At 62.1% G+C, this 17425-nt stretch overlaps 2 protein-coding genes across 2 annotated transcripts in view; one reads left to right on the forward strand and one right to left on the reverse strand.

Moving 5' to 3' along the window:
- The window catches only part of LOC121104029 (basic salivary proline-rich protein 2-like), a 15208-nt gene extending 5661 nt beyond the window's left edge, over positions 1–9547 (reverse strand). Inside the window, exons 1-2 of the mRNA XM_040636373.1 lie at positions 9435–9547; positions 8467–8853 (exon numbers count right to left, since the gene is read on the reverse strand). Of these exons, the coding sequence (XP_040492307.1) occupies positions 8467–8853; positions 9435–9547 (500 nt within the window). The remainder of the gene's footprint in view (positions 1–8466; positions 8854–9434) is intronic.
- Positions 9462–16797, forward strand: ECEL1 (endothelin converting enzyme like 1). Its single transcript, XM_040637115.1, has 17 exons — positions 9462–10334; positions 10939–11007; positions 11113–11223; positions 11301–11393; positions 11565–11689; positions 12356–12578; positions 13051–13149; positions 13388–13462; positions 13659–13762; positions 13988–14046; positions 14122–14173; positions 14740–14807; positions 14994–15118; positions 15408–15473; positions 15854–15949; positions 16159–16235; positions 16369–16797. Exons 1-17 carry the CDS (start codon positions 9546–9548, stop codon positions 16466–16468), a joined length of 2331 nt encoding a protein of 776 aa, XP_040493049.1. The 5' UTR covers positions 9462–9545; the 3' UTR covers positions 16469–16797.
- The last annotated feature ends 628 nt before the right edge of the window (positions 16798–17425 follow it).

Below are 17425 nucleotides of genomic sequence, written 5' to 3' on the forward strand. Positions count from 1 at the left end.
CCCCCCCCCCCCATTCCAGAGCTGTCGCCCACGGGAGCCTGCTCAGAGGAGAGGGGAGAGCCAGAGTTTAGAGGTGGGAGAGGCGCTCCCCCAACACACACACTCACCCCTGGGCAAAGGTCTGAAAGCCCCCATTCTGTGCTCTAAGGGGCCCAACCCGCTCTGGTGAGCAGCAATTTCCTGGCCATTAATCTTGGGGTTCCTGTGGCTGTCAGGGGCCCCCTGGCAACCATAAGTCTCAGTGCTAGGGGATATCATGTCATTGGGTTGCAGAAGCCAGAATGGCTGCAATCTGGTGGCTGACATCAGAGACCCCAGCCCCAACCCATCTCATTGGTTATCATAGGTGCCAATCACGGCACCCCTCCTGCTCATTGGCTGAGGATGGGCCAGGTCAGAGCCCCGATCCCCTGATTCTAAGGCAATGTGGGCCCTGGGAGTGGGTTTACCTGTCAATGGGGAACTGGCCTCAGAATCTTTCATTTCCCAGAAACCCAGAGAAGTTTTACGCTTTCTCAAGAACACACAGTAAGGAATGGATCAGACCTTTGTGTTACCCTAGTATCCTAGCTTGACCACTTACCAGCTGTGTGACTTTGTGTCACTAAACTTCTCGGAGCCTCAGTTTCTGCCTCTGAAAAATGGGGATAATAGTAGCATCTACTCCTAAAATTGTGAGGATTTAAATGAGACAAATTAGCACTTAAAGCCCAAGATCTTTTCCAGAAGTCAGCTGCCAGTATTTTTTAGCATGGCCTTTGCTCTTAGACCTGTATCCTTTGTGGTAGGCAGAATTCTAAGATGTCCCCCAAGATTCCTGGCCCCTGGTGTATACACACACACACACACACTCTCTCTCTCTCTCTCTCCCCGTTTTTGTTCAATCAAACACAAATCTGGATACCGTTATAAAGGGATTTTGTAGTTGTAATTAAGACTCTGAATTAGTTGAACTTAAGTTAGGAAGCTTATTAGACCCAATTACTTGGGCCCTTTAAAAGCAGTTTCTCTGACTGGTCGATGGGAGGAAGACAGATTCAATGCATGACACGGATTCAATGCCAAGGAGATTGTCCGCTGATGACTCTGGAGCTGGAAGGGCCACCGGGCAAGGGGTGCAGGTGACTTCCAGTAGCTGACAGCAGCCCCTGGTTGACAGCCAGTGAAGAACGGACACCTTGATTCTGCACGGAAGGAATTGGATTCTGGCCCAACCAGTGTGCTTGGGAGAGAAGCCTGAGCCCCAGGGAGAGAGCCCAGCCCCCACCCACCCTGACTTCAGCCCCGTGAGGCCCTCAGCAGAGAACCCAGCCCTGTGCAGCCTGGACTTCTGACCTACAGAAGCTGAGATCATAAATTTGCTGTTTTAAGTTGCATTTGTGGAAATTTGTTACACAGCAGAACACTAATAACCCTCTTGGGTAGTTCTGAGGGAAGGCCAGGGGACATCCTGCCCGGAGGGGAACTCGGTGCTGGGCTGAGGGCAGCCCCAGGCGAGGCCAGCACTCTCAGACTTGTGGTGGACAGGCTGCTGGCGCCTCTGGGAGGGGGAAGAGGAAGGCAGAGATTGGCAGCCAGGCTCCTGGCTTGGGGGCCAGTGTGGGCTGGGGCCCCTGCTATTCTGCTGGCTGTCCTCAAATCTGACCTGTCATCTGTAGGGTGTCTGTGGGGGCCCCTCGCCACCTGCTGCCTCCGCCCACACCCCTGGGTGGCCGGCCGTAGGTAGAGGTGGACTTGGGTGTTCCCAGTGACACACAGGTGTTCGATGGGAACTCTGATTCTGGCACTCTTGTCGTCTATCCCACGGTTCCACTTCAGGGAGTCTCTGACAGTGCCCCCCTCCAAAACACACAGTCTAGAGGGAGGTCCCCCCCAGGCCCAGGGCCCTTTGCCTGGCCCCCTGAGTCCCTCTGAGGCCTTCTGTCTCCTCCCTGCCACGGCCCTGCTTTCCTACAAGGGGCAATTAGTGGCCTCAGCTTTAATTAGCTAACGACCCCCTTCAGCTCCAATCACTTGAAATGATGACGGAGTGCAGGGGGAGGGGACCTCGGCCCAGAGACCCTGTGAGGCAAGGAAGAGGCCCTTCAGGTCCCGCTGGTTTCTCTGGGCTCTGCCCATCCCAAGCCTGCCCCCCTTCTTGCAGTCCCAGGCAATGGGCCCTGGGGTTTCCTGACAGGAAGTGCCCCAGGCTCTGGGGTCCACCTTCCTATATCCCCCCAACACCCCTGGCTTTATTTGCTTCTAGTAGTGGGAGTTGAGCTCCCTGTCATGGCCTGTCCACTCAAGGGGCCTGGTTGTCAGAACTGGAGACCCACAGGCCTCAGCCTCTCTACCCTCTCTCCTCCCTGCCCCCCACTGCCACCACCTTGCTTTGTCGATCTGGCCTCCACCCCAACTGTATTGTGGTCAAGGCCTTGACACGCAGGCTGGGCAAGGACAGGGTGATGGGAAAATCTGGGGTCCCTGCAGAGCTAAGGAAGAGAGACCAGGAGAATGCCAAGTCACAAGATAATGTCAGGTGGGGACAAATGCTGTACAAGATGTACCCAGGGCAACAGACAGAAAACAACTGGGTGCTTCAGATGAGGAGATCCAGAAAGAGCCCTTGGAGGTGGGGACATCTGCAAGGCCTGGCTACAAGCCCTGAGATTCCTCCTCAGGTCTCTGGGCAGAGCCACCTTGGCACGTGCCCAGTCCCCCCAGAATCAGCACCTCCCACCCAACACAATTCCTGGGCTGAGATCACAGTCGGGCCCCTAGCTGTGTCGCCCTCACCTGGGTTCCAGATGCCCTGCCTGTCCCCTGCAGAGCCGTCCCTCATCTTCCAGCGGTAGTTTACGTGCCTCCAAGACACTGAAGGCATCAGACGGGATTAAAGCCCTGCTTCAGGGCTCGGGAGCTGGGTGACTGGGGGCAAGTTTCTTTCCTTCTCTGGGCTTCGTTTGCCTACATGTAAATTGGGGCCAATGCCAGGGGCCCCTCCTGGGGTTTCTAAGACTCCGTGTGGTGCAGCAGGTAGAAGGCCTGGCACAGAGCGTGGCACTTAGGACATGCTCCACACGTTTTATTATGGGGGCTCCACATGTTTTGTTATGGGGGTTCTACCCACAGCTGTGGGAGGCCTGTCCAGATCGGGGCAGGTACCTGCTCTCTTCAGCCCCGTCCGTGCACCGGGTTCCAGGCTGGGCACAGAGGGACACAAAGCTCTTCTGCAAGGAGAGGCCCTCAGACAGGCTCTCTCAGGTAGGGACCTGCCCAGCCAGGGGACTATTAGGGGACCCGGAAGCTGAGAGGGAACGAGAGAAGGACAGGAGGGCTGGGGATGAGGCCCGAGGGGATGGCTAGAACAAAAGCACAGAGATGGGACATTTAGGGGAGCAGGAGCCAGGAGGCTGGAAGGGGGTCTGAGGCCAGACTGACGAGGCCCCGGAAGCTGTAACAAGGGGTCACAGAGGACGTGGGGCGGGAATGGGCAGGAGGCAGCCGCACCCCGATGAACAAGGAGAAGGAAGACACCACCTGCCCCCAGCAGGGAAGGGGGAACTGAACAAGGGCCAGCACTGAGACAGGATGGGTGGGAAGGAGGGGAGGAAGTAAGGCTGAGGCTGCGTACTGGGCCCTGACGTGGAGAATGAGGAAGAGAGGGGAGTTAGAGGTGAGCTGAGTGTGGAGCCGCTGGGCCGGGCAGGGGGGACCGAGGGCCAGGGCAGAGTTGGGAGCCCTGCCGCCAGCTGGGCACAGCCTCCGGGGGACAGAGAAGCGCTGGAGCCCGGGAGGGCAGGGAGGGTGGGCCGGGAGGGAGGGGGAGAGGCAGGGAGGACGTTTGTGTGGGAAATACTGCTGTGGGCCTGTGGGTACAGGGCACTAAACCACACATCTTGGGGCGCCTGGGTGGCTCAGTAGGTTAAGCGTCTGCCTTCGGCTCAGGTCATGATCTCAGGGTCCTAGGATCAAGTCCAGCTCCTTGCTCAGCAGGGAGTCTGCTTCTCCCTTTCCCTCTCCTCCTCCCCCCTGCTCATTCTCTCTCTCTCTCTCTCTCAAATAAAGGGATAAAATCTTAAAAAAAAAAATAAACCACACATCTTGTGGTGCCCCATTGATTTAAAAAAATAGAGTGATGTCCGCCCTGGGGGGGGGGACACATGTGAAGGAGGGCTTTAGATTTGCCTTCTACCTACTCGTGTGGTCGAAGGGTCCTAAAACAAGAATGTATTTATATACTTCTTGTATGAAATAAAAAACCGAGCTGGAGGTCGGTAGGCAACCCCAGAGAAGGGTCTGCATAGTGGGATGGAAGCCCACCACACGGTGGGCGAATAGAAGTGAGGGGCGCATGGCAGAGGAGGAACAGCCCCCTCTTGTCATCTGATGGGTCCCAGGGCCAAGGAGAAGTGTGTATAGGATCTGAGAGCCTGGGCAGGTTCGTAGGTGGGGGCGCTGTGCCTGGTGTGAGGCCTGGGCCTGGGAGATACTTGGCCTGGCGGGGTGGGGGTGGGGTTCTGTGAGCTGACCGCAGCTGTGTGAGATCTTTCCATATCTACCAGCTGTGTCCTCTGTGCTCGGCTCTGGGCTCCACAGCAGAGTAAGGTGCAGGCAGTGTGGTGGGGGCTCAGAGGGCAGGCCCCCAGTCCATGGACAGGGCACCTGACCAGACAACAGAGGCCGTCATCCCAAGGACGATGAGTGGCAATGGGCCAGCGTAAGAGGTGACGGGAGAAGGGTGTTTCAGCCGCAACAGAACAGCAAGTGCTAAGGCCCTGAGGTGCATGAGAGGCAGCTAAGTTCTGGGAAATGAAACTAGATCAGAGTGACCAGAAGACGAGAGACGTAGGAGGTGGGGAGACAGAGCGGGAAGGGCAGAGAAGGGAGGGAAGAGGCTGCTGTCTCATGGGCCCACTAGGTGTGGGGATTCTATCATGGGAGGTGAGGAGGGGCCAGTGGGGAGGCTGGGAGGTCCGGGTTGGAGTGAGCACGCCATGGTGCTGGGAGCTCGCAGAGGAGCTCAGCCAGGGGTCTACGCAGGGGAGGTTCTTGAGTCCAGCTCAGGGAGGGCCAGGCAGTTTGGGGAGGAGATGCACCACCCTCGAGGCCCAAATATCTGAAGTAAGTGGGGTGCAGGGTCCAGCCCTCCCTACCCCCCTACCTGGTCAGGTGGATAGCCCACTGGGAGCTCAGGCAGGAAAGATGGGCAGCCCCTCACACCTCCTAGTCACGGCAACAGGGCAGAATGAAGGCACGGGCTGGGTGCTGGGGTGTGCGGGCCTTTGGGGCCCCCCAGGCCTGCTGTGGGCACCCGGCTTTTCCACAAAAGCCTGAGTCAGCACCGTGGTGGCTGCCTAGAGGCTCCGGCCTTCCCCCGCCCCCTCCCCACCACCCCGGCCACTTGGGAGAGTCATTTCATTTCTCAAATTAAAAATCCATTTTGTGCTGTGAATAATAGATGGGATGAGCACTGGGAGGCTGGGCAGAGGACAGGAAGCTGGTTGGGGGGTGTTTTCCAGGACACAGAAAAGACTGCAGAACGGACCCTGGTGCGGAGTGGGAACTGGTTGGGCAGGGTGGAGGCTGGGGGGCATCTCCCAGAGCAGAGGCAGGACTAGGGGCTTCAGCCCCTGTGGGGCTCTTAGGCCTGCCTGCTGGGGTGGCAGGCAAATGGGGCCCCAGGCTATTCCCACTTACCTGTAGGCCAGAGGGGAGCAGAAACGGGTCCTATCACCACTGGGCTCCAGGCTGATCCAGGCCTGGCTTCAGGCAGGCAGCCCCCCTTTGGAGGGAAGCATTTAGCCCTTCGCTTGGTAAAAGCTCAATAGACAAGTCATTGGTGTGAGAACTGTTGTCCCCAGCGAGTGGGGCTGCTCCTTGCCCCTTCCCCAGAACCCAGACCTGGTGGTGTCTCGCCCAGGAGGGGTAGGCTGGGATCTGGCCCGTGGTCAGAGAAGAGGCTGAATTGAGGGTTTGGGGGCCAACCCCCACCCCTTACCTCTGCTTCTTGCACCCCCTCAGGCCTTCTTTATTCAAGGTATCTCTGACGGATGCTCCCCCAGATCCTACTTCCCCGGCCCCTGAGCTGGGCCCCCAGTCGCCTGGCTCAGGGCTGGGCTGGGTGCTGCTGAGTCCTGTCGTTCTCTTGTTCCTCAGTTAGGGGGTCACCTTGACAACTGGGGGTGGGGAGGAGGAGCACTGGCACTGGACGCCTCAAAGAATATGCGGGAGCTGGAGGCCAGACCCCTGGCGTCCTCCCCTACCTGTGCTCAGCTTCTCTTTCTGAGAAGGAAGGAGCTCTTTATCGGCGGACTGTCTAGGGGGCCTAGGACTGAGCACTCATGGGCCCAATCCTGGGGCCACCCTGGTGGGCCCTGGTTACGGTCCTCAGGACTGGGGTGCTCAGGACTGCGGTTGTCCTGGGAGCCTCTGGGGCTGGCTGTGGGGGGTGAGGAGCTGGCAAGATGGAGTGAGGCAGGCAGGTAGGGCGGCCTGGCAGAGAGTGGGGAGGAAGAACAGATTGATGACTGCTGGGAGCACGGGAGAGGGATGGCCAGGACGGGTCCACAGCTGACCTGGGAGGGAGGAGGGGCTGAGGGCTTGGGTCCCCCACCCCCTAGTGGCTGGAACAGCAGGGTCCCCAGGGAAGCATGTTTGCCTTTGTGCCTTTCTGTCGGAAGAGAGTCGGCTCCCTGAGACAATATCCATTTTTATATTTCTTGGAAATTTCACGGCATTCATTTCAGGGAAAATAAAAGCTGTCATTGCTGGAGAAATGATACCAATCAGGGCCTGAAAAGGCTGGAAAATTATCCTCCTGGAGACGGAACGTTGAGGGAAAAAATGCAGATTAAAAGCACAAAGAGCCACTTTGCCACCGCCCTGCCCTCCCCTCCTCCCTTATGGAATCTCCACATTTTGCATAATTCCACCTCTCCTCAGCGGAATTAACTGGACCCAAGAAGATCGCGCGGGGCAGAGGAGGACCCAGAAATGGCTGGAGGTGGAGGCGGAGAGGGTCCAGAGCAGTGGCATACAGACGGACAGGTGGGCAGATACAGGAGAGGCAGGATAGGGGCAGAGGTGGCTGCTCCTGGCCAGGGGTCCAGTAGCCGGGCTGCTGAAAAGCCCCAGGGAGGGGAGAGGGTGATAGGGCCTTTGCGCCCTTGCCTGGTTTTTATGAGCTGCGGCTCATGGCAGTCTTGGGCTGTCTCATTGTCTAGGCCAGTCCGACACGCTGGAACTGGCAGGGCTGGGAGCACTGGTGCCTTGTGGGGTCCCCTGCTAGGAACACAGGAAGCAGAGAGGGTGGGGAGGGCAAGACCAAGAGAGCAGAGACTCCAGGAACAGTAGCATTGGTCCAAGAAGCTCCAAGTTCCCTGTGCCCTACATGGTCAGGCCCTGTGGGTACAGTGGTGAGCCAGGCAGAAGTAGGCCCTGCCTCAGGGGCTGGGAACTGTGGGAGGGAGGTCCCACATTCAAAGATCAAGTTGTATGGGAAGAAGGTGGTGGGTGAATAAATTCAGAGACACCCACCCCCACCTCCACTCCCTACCTAGCCTGTCCCCTCCACCAGTCCATATAGCAGGGCACTGAGGCCTGCGCTGGGCCTGAAGACTAGGGCTTCAGGGCAGGGCAGGCTGGCACCCTCCCTCCCTCCTGGTCCCCGGAGGGGAGGGGCTCTTGCAATACTCCTTAGTCCTTTTCTCTCTTCCTGGCCAGGGGCTTCCGGAGCAGTGGGGGCTGAGGCCAGCCGAGGTTTGGGGGAGGGGTGCAGTCTCAGCCCTGAGGCCGCCCCTCTTCCAGCAGTAGCCTCCAAAGCTCTCCCTCCACCAGGCTGAAGTCTGCCTGGCCAACCAAAACCCCAGACGCCCTTGCGGGAGGACTGGGTAAGGGCAGGGGCTAAAGGGGAGACCAGAAAGCCCATTTATGGAAGGCTGCTCTGCGCCAGGGGCTTACAGGCGCTGTTTCAGCACACCCCATAGCCTTGCTGGGAGTCCTCCCTGGGCAGTGCTCCAGTCCTGTGGGCTCGGCTGGGACAATCCACGCGTCTCCTCAGCTCCAGCTTGAGCCCTTTTCAGGCGGGCCTGGTACGCGGCCCCGAGTGGGGGCATCTTCCCCGGGAGGAGCAGGCGCCCTCACTCTTCCCGGGACGCAGCTGTACCTGGAATCCCCGATCCCCGAGCCTGTGCAAGCCCCTCTGGACCGGGTCCCGCAGCCGCCGTCCCCGCCCCCGAGCTGCCACCGAGCTGCCAGGTAGCCGGGATGAAGGGTGGAAGAAGGAGGGGGCGCGGGGGGCGGGCGGAGGAGGGTGGAGCCGCCGGCGCGCCCCCTCCCTCGGGGCCGGCGGGCGGCGCGGAGCGGCGGCAGAGGAGGCGGCGGGCGCACGGAGAAAGCTCCCGCCCGCCCAGCTCCGCTCCAGCTCTGGCTCCGGCTCCGACCGGGGCTAGACCCGCTCAGTTCCCGCTCGGCCCGGGCGCGCACCTGCCGGGTAAGTGACATCCGAGTCCGCTGCCGCTGCGGTCACCATCGCAGCCACATCCACCGCCGCCGCCGCTGCGCCGAGCCTCCGGGCTTTGTCTGCGTCCTCGCAGCTCCGGCTCCGGCTGCGGCTGCGACTCCCGGGCTCGGCTCTCGGGCTCCGCGGACTGAGCGGCGACGCGCGGGAGGCTCCGCGCCCAGAGCATGGGGCGCACGGGGCCAGCTCGCTCCGCGCCGGGGGTGAAACTTCGCTCAAGTTTGGGTTCCGAGGAAAACCTGTTGAAGCCGAGAGTGGCCCAGGGCGGGGACGGAGGGGCGGGGGACGGAACCGGTTCCAGGTTCTTAGGGCCGTCGGGGGTTTCTCCCTGATCCGGGGCCGGCTGGAGCGCGCTGCTTGGGAAAGGGGCTGGTGGACATTATGGCCACTGAATAGGAGAGGGGGCTGAGGGTGGCCCTACGGACATCCTCAGGGACAAAGTTTGGTTCTTTAGCCGCTTTCCTGGGCGTCTAGTTCCAGTGCGGCTTCTGGGTTGGCGTAGACTCGCCCTTGACCGCACCTCCTTTCTCCAGCCTGTGTCTTCCCCCTCCCCCACCAGGCCTTGGCTGTAGCAGGTCACAGATGAGAAAGGCAATGGGAGGAGAAACAGTCTTTCATTGAGGGCCTACTATGTGCACCCTGTGCACGGTGCTCCCCTACTTTATATCAGTGGCCTCCCAAGTATGCGGCAGGCATATGTGTGCAGGGAGAGAAGAGGCAGGTTAAAGGACGCCACTGTGCGGGCGGGAGCTGGTGGCCACTCTGAGCCTTCCCTTTTCCTCATTCTCAGAGTGGATGAGGGAGGCCAGGACTCAGGGCCGTTCCCTGTTGAAGACACGGAGTGGCCTCCAGCCTCTGGACCTAGGCCTGCGCCCCTCCTCGTCGTGCTGGTGGGCCCCGTCGGGCCCCAGTGCCTCACTGAACCTGAGTCTACCCTTCCCGCAGCTGCGCCTGGGAGCCATGCGGAGGCTCGCCAGGAGGCCGGCGGCCCAGCTCATCCTGTAGCTGAGATCGCCAGGGGCTGCGCGGCGGTACCAGGGGCACCATGGAGACCCCATATTCGATGACGGCGCACTACGACGAGTTCCAGGAGGTCAAATACGTGAGCCGGTGCGGCACGGGAGGTGCGCGCGGGGCCTCGCTACCTCCTGGCTTCCCGCTGGGCGCGGGGCGCAGCGCCACCGGGGCCCGCGCGGGGCTGCCGCGCTGGAACCGTCGCGAGGTGTGCCTGCTGTCCGGGCTGGTGTTCGCCGCAGGCCTCTGCGCCATCCTGGCCGCCATGCTGGCGCTCAAGTACTTGGGCCCGGGCGCCGCGGGCGGTGGCGGCGGCTGCTCCGAGGGCTGCCCGGAGCGCAAGGCCTTCGCGCGCGCCGCCCGCTTCCTGGCCGCCAACCTGGACGCCAGCATTGACCCATGCCAGGACTTCTACTCCTTCGCGTGCGGTGGCTGGCTGCGGCGCCACGCCATCCCCGACGACAAGCTCACCTACGGCACCATCGCGGCCATCGGCGAGCAGAACGAGGAGCGCCTGCGGCGCCTGCTGGCGCGGCCCGGGGGTGGACCGGGCGGCGCGGCCCAGCGCAAGGTGCGCGCCTTCTTCCGCTCGTGCCTCGACATGCGCGAGATCGAGCGGCTCGGCCCGCGGCCCATGCTCGAAGTCATCGAGGACTGCGGGGGCTGGGACCTGGGTGGCGGCGCCGAGCGCCCCGGGGCCGCTGCGCTCTGGGACCTCAACCGGCTGCTGTACAAGGCCCAGGGCGTGTACAGCGCCGCGGCGCTCTTCTCGCTCACCGTCAGCCTGGACGACAGGAACTCCTCGCGCTACGTCATCCGCGTGAGTGCGTCCCCCTCCCCAGTTACGGCGCCCGGCCCGGGACTGGGGGTGCCAAGGCCCTGGTCCTGCACGGGCCGCGCGTGGCCCGATGCAAGGCGACCGGTGCAGAAGGGGAGGGGAAGAGAAGGGAGGGGAGCGCATACCGGCATAGCGCGGGAGGAGGGCGCAAGTAATTTCCCTCGAGTAATTGCGGTGTTTAGTGGAGCCGCGGGAGCTGCAATTTCCCAGTCCTGTGGCAGGCCGTGAGAGCACGGAACGAGGGGTGTGCCAGTGGGCTGGGGCGAGACAGAATGCCAGGGGCCCCAACTCTCAGGCTGGGCTCCGCGAGTGCCCTTCATAGGTGGGGAAGGTGAAGGCTTACAGGAGGAAGGATGGGGGCATGGGCTACTGCCTCCCCCGTGTCTCCAGACTAGGCTGGTTAAGGGTGGGGGTTTCTCCCAGCTTCTCTGGATGGAGGGAGGGGTAATGTCTTTGTGCTCCTGGGGCTTGTGATAGTATTTATCTGGCCCATCCTCTAGCCATTTGGACAGAACATCAGTCTGTTTGCAGGAACCTGGCACGTTGACCTCTGATCTCTGACCTCTGACCCCATCCCTCTCCCCAGATTGACCAGGATGGGCTCACTCTGCCGGAGAGGACCCTGTACTTAGCTCAGGATGAGGAGAGTGAGAAGGTGCGGGGCATGGGATGGGATGGCAGGGAAGGCCGGGGGCTCCAGGAGGGATGGACTAGGGCCCAACACTGACCCCCACCCTTGAAATGTTCCCTCTTGGTGCAGATCCTGGCAGCATACCGGGTGTTCATGGAGCGCCTGCTCAGCCTGTTAGGAGCCGACGCTGTGGAGCAGAAGGCGCAGGAGATCCTGCAGCTGGAGCAGCGGCTGGCCAATGTAAGCTGGGGGACCACGTGCACCGAGGGGAGGGGACCCGGAGGCAGCACTGGGTCAACGCTCACCTCTGTCTCCAGATCACAGTGTCAGAGTACGATGACCTCAGGCGAGATGTCAGCTCCATGTACAACAAGGTGACGCTGGGGCAGTTGCAGAAGATCACCCCCCATGTGAGTGCAGCCCACGGAGATGGGGGGGCACCGATCCTGGGGCTCCCGGGCTGTCCCTTCCCCAGAGCCATGGGTTCCTGCGTCCCCCCGTGCCTCTCCTGGACTCCCTCCCGGTCCTCTGTGGTCCCTGCCACACCCAGCCCTACTGTGCTCCCCCTGCCCCCACGACAGCTGCAGTGGAAGTGGCTGCTGGACCAGATCTTCCAGGAGGACTTCTCGGAGGATGAGGAGGTGGTGCTGTTGGCCACGGACTACATGCAGCAGGTGTCCCAGCTCATCCGCTCCACACCCCGCAGGTACCGCTGCCAGTCACCCACCCCTGCCTGCCTGCCCCTCCGGGCCCCTCCCCTGCACCCCACATCTGTCTGCTTCGTGAGCTTTGAATTCCCATTTTCGCTTCTGTCCAGTAGCCACTCTGGGGAGGCAGGTGAAGAGCACTGCAATAGGAGTCCAGATCCCCAGATTCAGACGTGGCTCTCCCCTACTCCCTGGGACCCCAGGCAGGGCTCGTGAGCTGCCTGAGCTGCAGCTTGCTCCTCCGGGGGTAGTGGGACTGAGGGAGTCCAGACCTTGGAGAAGGAAGGTGTGGCTGTAGCTCTGCGGCACCAGGGCCGCCGATGGGAGAGCCTCCCTGGTTTCTGGCCTCCTTGGGGAGGAGCAGAGGCCTCCTAAGGCCAGGCCTGAGGCAGACAGTCACCTTGAGAGCCCCATAGCAAGTTAGCCTCTGGCACTCCTCTGGGGGGGCGGAAGTGTGTCCTGCTGTGTGGGGGCCCAGCCCCTTTCCCTGCTGGGGCTCAGGCCACTCCAGGTTCCACCTCCATGTGCCCGCAATGACCCTCACTCCCGTGCGGGGGCTAGGTCTAACCCCAGGCTGGGGGGTCTGCAGGGGGTAGGGTGGTGCCCTCGGACGGCCCTGGCACGGGGGCCTGTCTGGACACCTGGCTGTCTCACCTGGCGCTCAGGATCTTGCACAACTACCTGGTGTGGCGTGTAGTGGTGGTCCTGAGTGAGCACCTGTCACCGCCGTTCCGAGACGCGCTGCACGAGCTGGCCCGTGAGATGGAGGGCAGTGACAAGCCACAGGAGCTGGCCCGTGTCTGCCTGGGCCAGGCCAACCGCCACTTTGGCATGGCGCTTGGAGCCCTCTTTGTACATGAGCACTTCTCAGCTGCCAGCAAGGCCAAGGTCAGGCTGCCCTGGGCTTGGGGGTTGGGTGCGGGTGCTGGGCTGGGCATGGAGTCCTCCCATGGCCTCGGTCTGAGAATGGGGAGCCCCACATATCCCCTTGCAGCAAGGACTCAGCCCTCTGGGGCTCCAGACTACTTCTCACCAGGTCACCTCCCCCAGGAAGCCTACCTGGTCTACCAGCCACAGGAGGGCTTCCCCCTCAGGCTTCTCCTCTGCCATGCTCAGTAGATGTGGCCTTGGGAGTACTGATCATTGCTGGGGTAGTTTGCTTTCAGACTGTGAGCTTTTTGTCGGGGGTGCGGGGCCTGGATCCCCACCTCCAAGGTCTCCCCTCAGTGCTCAGCACCAAGCCTTAGGCCGAGGAAGTGGTACTGAATTAGTGGTACCCCTCATGCTAGGAGCCGGGGAGGGGGGCCCAGAGCTAAGGCCTCCAGGGTTGACCCCTGATCCCTGACCCCTGATCCTGCAGGTACAGCAGCTTGTGGAAGACATCAAGTACATCTTGGGCCGGCGCCTGGAGGAGTTGGACTGGATGGATGCTGAGACCAAGGCAGCTGCTCGGGCCAAGGTGAAGTAGACCCTGTCCCCATTTCTCAGTTCCACAAACACTTATCGAGTGCCAACTGTATGCCAGGTTGGGGTAACAGAAGAAACAACGATGCCCCTTGTGGAGTTGGCATCACCTGGTCTGGTCTCCCCTGTTCTTGAGCCCCACCTCTGGGCTGGCCCTAGAGTTTTCCCCCTTGGGGGGTGGGGGGGCTGTCTCCTGAGGCCCTGGCCCACTCTGGCCACCGTCTCACCCGCAGCTCCAGTACATGATGGTGATGGTGGGCTACCCGGACTTCCTGCTCAAACCCGAGGCTGTGGATAAGGAGTACGAGGTGGGTCTTCCCCTGGCCCTGCCCCGACCGTCCGGCTGGGCTTCGGACCCTCGGTCAAGACCCCCAGGGAGCCCACCGTCACTGCCCAGGAGGAGGCATGGCCCTCAGCTGGTGGCCTCGGGGAGGACAATGGGGCCTGCACCATGGGTCTGGCCAGACCCCCCGCCTGCCGTTGAGCGCTGCCCGCCCCGCGCAGTTTGAGGTCCACGAGAAGACGTACTTCAAGAACATCTTGAACAGCATCCGCTTCGGCATCCAGCTGTCAGTCAAGAAGATCCGGCAGGAGGTGGACAAGTCCACGTGCGTGCCTGGCCCAGAGCTGGGGGAGTCGGGAGGGAGGTGCCGAGGGGAAAGCCTCCTTCCCAAGGCCAGCGGGCTGGTGGGGCAGACCGCGTGGGGGGCTCAGGCGTGCTCAGCCTGGGGGAGGCGCAGGACGGGGCTACAGGCTGGGCCGCTCCTTTAAGGAGCAGCGGGCTGGGAGGTGGTGGTGGGGCCTCCCTAACTGACCCCCATCTCCTTCCACAGGTGGCTGCTCCCACCACAGGCCCTGAATGCCTACTATCTACCCAACAAGAACCAGATGGGTAAGGGGGCGTGTCCCGCAAGGGGCCGGGCCTGGAGGTGGGGCAAGGCTCCTGCTGACCCCGTCGTCTCTGTAGTGTTCCCCGCAGGCATTCTGCAGCCCACGCTCTACGACCCTGACTTTCCCCAGTGAGTACCCAGCCTGGCACGAGCCAGAGCCAGCTCTGCAGTCTTGTCTGCCGGGTGCTCAGAGTGTCCTGACCCGGGCTGGGCCCAGCAGTCATGACAGCCACAGATCCTGGGTCCCTATTGTCTTATTTCAGCCTTGTTTAGAAAAATGAGTAGGGTTTTTCTTTTTTTTTCGTTCTTTCTTTTCGATGTCCTGAGTTCCCCCTTACCTGGTTTGAGGCTCCTTTAGGTGTCGTTTAGGTGTTTCAAAAGGGGAGTGACCCTAGTGATGAGGAAACAGGCCAAATCCCACTTGGGGTGCCTCAGTTTCCCTCATGTCTTCCTCCGGCCCGGTCCCCTCCCCCATCCCAGTGCTGGTAGAACTGATGTCCTAAAAAGCAGCTGCAAACGCATCATTAGCCCCTTTCACATGTTGTATGAGGACCCTGAGGCATGAGTGCCCCAAGACCGTGAGGACTCCCCGGGCCACCTTTGGCCTGATGGGGGCCTCCTGGGGCCTGGGCAGCAGCATGCAGCTCCCAGAGGGCAGGCGAGGCTGGGGCCTGACGCTGCTGCCACGGGCCCAGGTCTCTGAACTATGGGGGCATCGGCACCATCATCGGACATGAGCTGACCCACGGCTACGACGACTGGGGTGAGGCCCACGGGTGGCTGCAGGGGGTGCTGGGGGAGGGCAAGGACAGGCGGTGGGGGGGGGGCAGGGTGGTGATGAGCTGATGGAGACCCCACAGCCCTCCTGTCCCCGTGGGCCAGTGGGCGGGTGGGGGAGGGGGCTCTGGGGCTGCGAGTCAGTCCCAGCCACTCTGCGCACGGCCCACAGGGGGCCAGTACGACCGCTCAGGCAACCTGCTGCACTGGTGGACAGAGGCCTCCTACAGCCGCTTCTTGCGCAAGGCAGAGTGCATCGTCCACCTGTACGATAATTTCACTGTCTACAACCAGCGGGTGAGACCCCCCTGCTGCCCCTGAGGCCCGGCTGCGCACAGACTAGGAGTGTGCACACCTACATGCACACACGTGTGCCCGGGTCCCTGTGCACATGCCCGGGGTCTGCATGCACACTTGAGTGCGTGACCAAGTTCACACGAACTCATGGGACATGGAGTGCAAAGGGGTCAGAGCCCCATCTAAACCCTCTGGGAAAGGGAAAGGAGGGCGGGCTGGGCCCAGGGCGGTAAGGCCTGAGGAAGCCAGTGGGCCGCAGACAGCCCCTGGCCTCTTCTCTTCTCGGCAGGTGAACGGGAAGCACACGCTTGGTGAGAACATCGCGGACATGGGTGGCCTCAAGCTGGCCTATTATGTGAGCTGCCCTTGCCTGGCCCTTCATTCCCGTGGGGGGGTGGTGGGGGCTGATGAGGATAGGCACCCCTGCCTCCCCACCCCATGGAGCTCTGGCCTGGGAGGGGCGGGGCATGTGGCTGGCACAAGGTCCACTGGAAAAGGAGGGACTCCCAGGCTGCCTTCAGGGAGAGCAGGGAGGGCTGCCTGGAGGGGTGAGGGCTGCCTGGGGTTAGCCATCCCAAGAAGGAGCACAGTTCGGGGAAGGTAGAAGGCAGGGAGCCTGGGGCTCGGCATGATGGGTGTTCTGCAGAACAGGGGTGCGTGAGGGGCTGACTGGGGGGGAGGGTGAGTCAGGTCACCACACTGGGGGCACCGCAGCTCCGCACTGTCACCCCGCAGGCCTATCAGAAGTGGGTGCGGGAGCACGGCCCGGAGCACCCGCTGCACCGGCTCAAGTACACACACAACCAGCTCTTCTTCATTGCCTTTGCCCAGGTGGGCCAGGTGGGGCCAGGTGGGAGGTGGGCAGGGGCGGGGACGCAGCCCTTTGCCTATGTCTCATCAGCCGGCCCTCAGAGGCGATGGCCCCATGGGTTCAGAGAGGGGATGAAGGCTGAGTGTGCGTGGAAGGTTGGCCGGGTTTGCTCAATGGACTCCTTGGCTTCATCTTTCCCTCTCCTCCCCTCCCCCACCACGGGGCCCAGAACTGGTGCATCAAGCGGCGGTCACAGTCCATCTACCTGCAGGTGCTGACCGATAAGCACGCACCCGAGCACTACAGGTGAGCCCGCCCGCCTGCCCTGTGCCTCACCCCTCCCTGTGTCTGGGGCCGGAGCAGGCGGGAAGGGGGAGGGGCAGCTGGGGTGTGGTGGCCGCTAGGACCCCCTCTAGGTGGGTCTCTCCTGCTGCCCCAGGGTGCTGGGCAGTGTGTCCCAGTTCGAGGAGTTTGGCCGGGCCTTCCACTGCCCCAAGGACTCGCCCATGAACCCTGCCCACAAGTGCTCCGTGTGGTGAGCCTGGCCACCCGCCCGCCCTCACTGCCCGCCCTGCACGAATCGCGTCCCTGCCAGCTGCCGGGGCAGGCATGGACCCGGCGCTGGTCTGCTCTGGGCGCCACCTGCCTTCTCAGCCCCTCCAGGACCTGGCCTTCCTGCTGTCCCTCACTTCAGGACGGGTCCGGAGCAGCCATGACGTTGGGCTCCAGGAGGGCGCGGGGTAGAGACGCCAGGGTCCCCAGCTTCGGCTCTAAGGAGCCAGATGCCCCTGGCCAGGCCGGATTGTACAGGCCCCGCCTTCACTGTGCTCTTGCCGCCGAGTCTGGTCAATAAACTGCTGTGCTGTCACCTTGGTTTCCTCAGGGGCCCCTTTGTGGGGAGGCTCAGGCCCTTCGCGCAACAGCGACCCTAGAGAAGGCCTTGTCCCTTCCTGTCCCACCTCTTGGCTCCTCTGTTTTTTCCACCAACCACCTGTTCCTCCCTCCCCCGAAGTCCTGCCTAGGCTCCTGTCCAGTTCTGGGGTGCCCCCCCCCGACTAGGCTGTGGGTGCCAGAACACCTAGCCCTGTGGTCTATACCCCTGCATGACACTGGGACTCACTTCCCCTCAGTCTAGACGCTGCAGGAGCTTCTGCGGTGTCCCCTAGCCAGTCATGAGCCCTCAGCCTTGGGCTCAGCATGTCCAGGAGTGGGGGGCTGCGACACACACTTACAGAGCGTTGGGGCCCAGTGCATGCAACATCGAGTCATCCTCGTCTGGAGTGGCGGCTCCAGGGGCGAGAAAGGAGCGGTCAGGGGTGGGCAGGGAGGCTCCAGCCATGGCCCTGCTGGAGGAGAAGAGGGAGTGACGGCCCATCGTGAACAGGAGGGTGGGGGTGCGGGGCGGACAGCCTATGGAGCAGCCGCACTGGGTTATCCGAGGGGTCTGCAGTGAGGGGGGACCAGTGGGACTCCTGCCTTTCTTCCTAGGGTCTGTT

Source organism: Ursus maritimus, unplaced genomic scaffold (genome assembly GCF_017311325.1).
Source record: "Ursus maritimus isolate PB19 unplaced genomic scaffold, ASM1731132v1 scaffold_1, whole genome shotgun sequence".
In the NCBI taxonomy this organism is placed as follows: domain Eukaryota; kingdom Metazoa; phylum Chordata; class Mammalia; order Carnivora; family Ursidae; genus Ursus; species Ursus maritimus.

Bases quoted from the DNA above. Each gene is read 5' to 3' on its own strand.
- ECEL1 (XM_040637115.1), top strand. From the start codon at position 9,546: ATGGAGACCCCATATTCGATGACGGCGCACTACGACGAGTTCCAGGAG. The intron at 11,394-11,564 runs GTGAGTGCAGCC...CCCCCACGACAG, and splicing joins TGCAGAAGATCACCCCCCAT to CTGCAGTGGAAGTGGCTGCT. The intron at 12,579-13,050 runs GTCAGGCTGCCC...CTGATCCTGCAG, and splicing joins CAGCTGCCAGCAAGGCCAAG to GTACAGCAGCTTGTGGAAGA.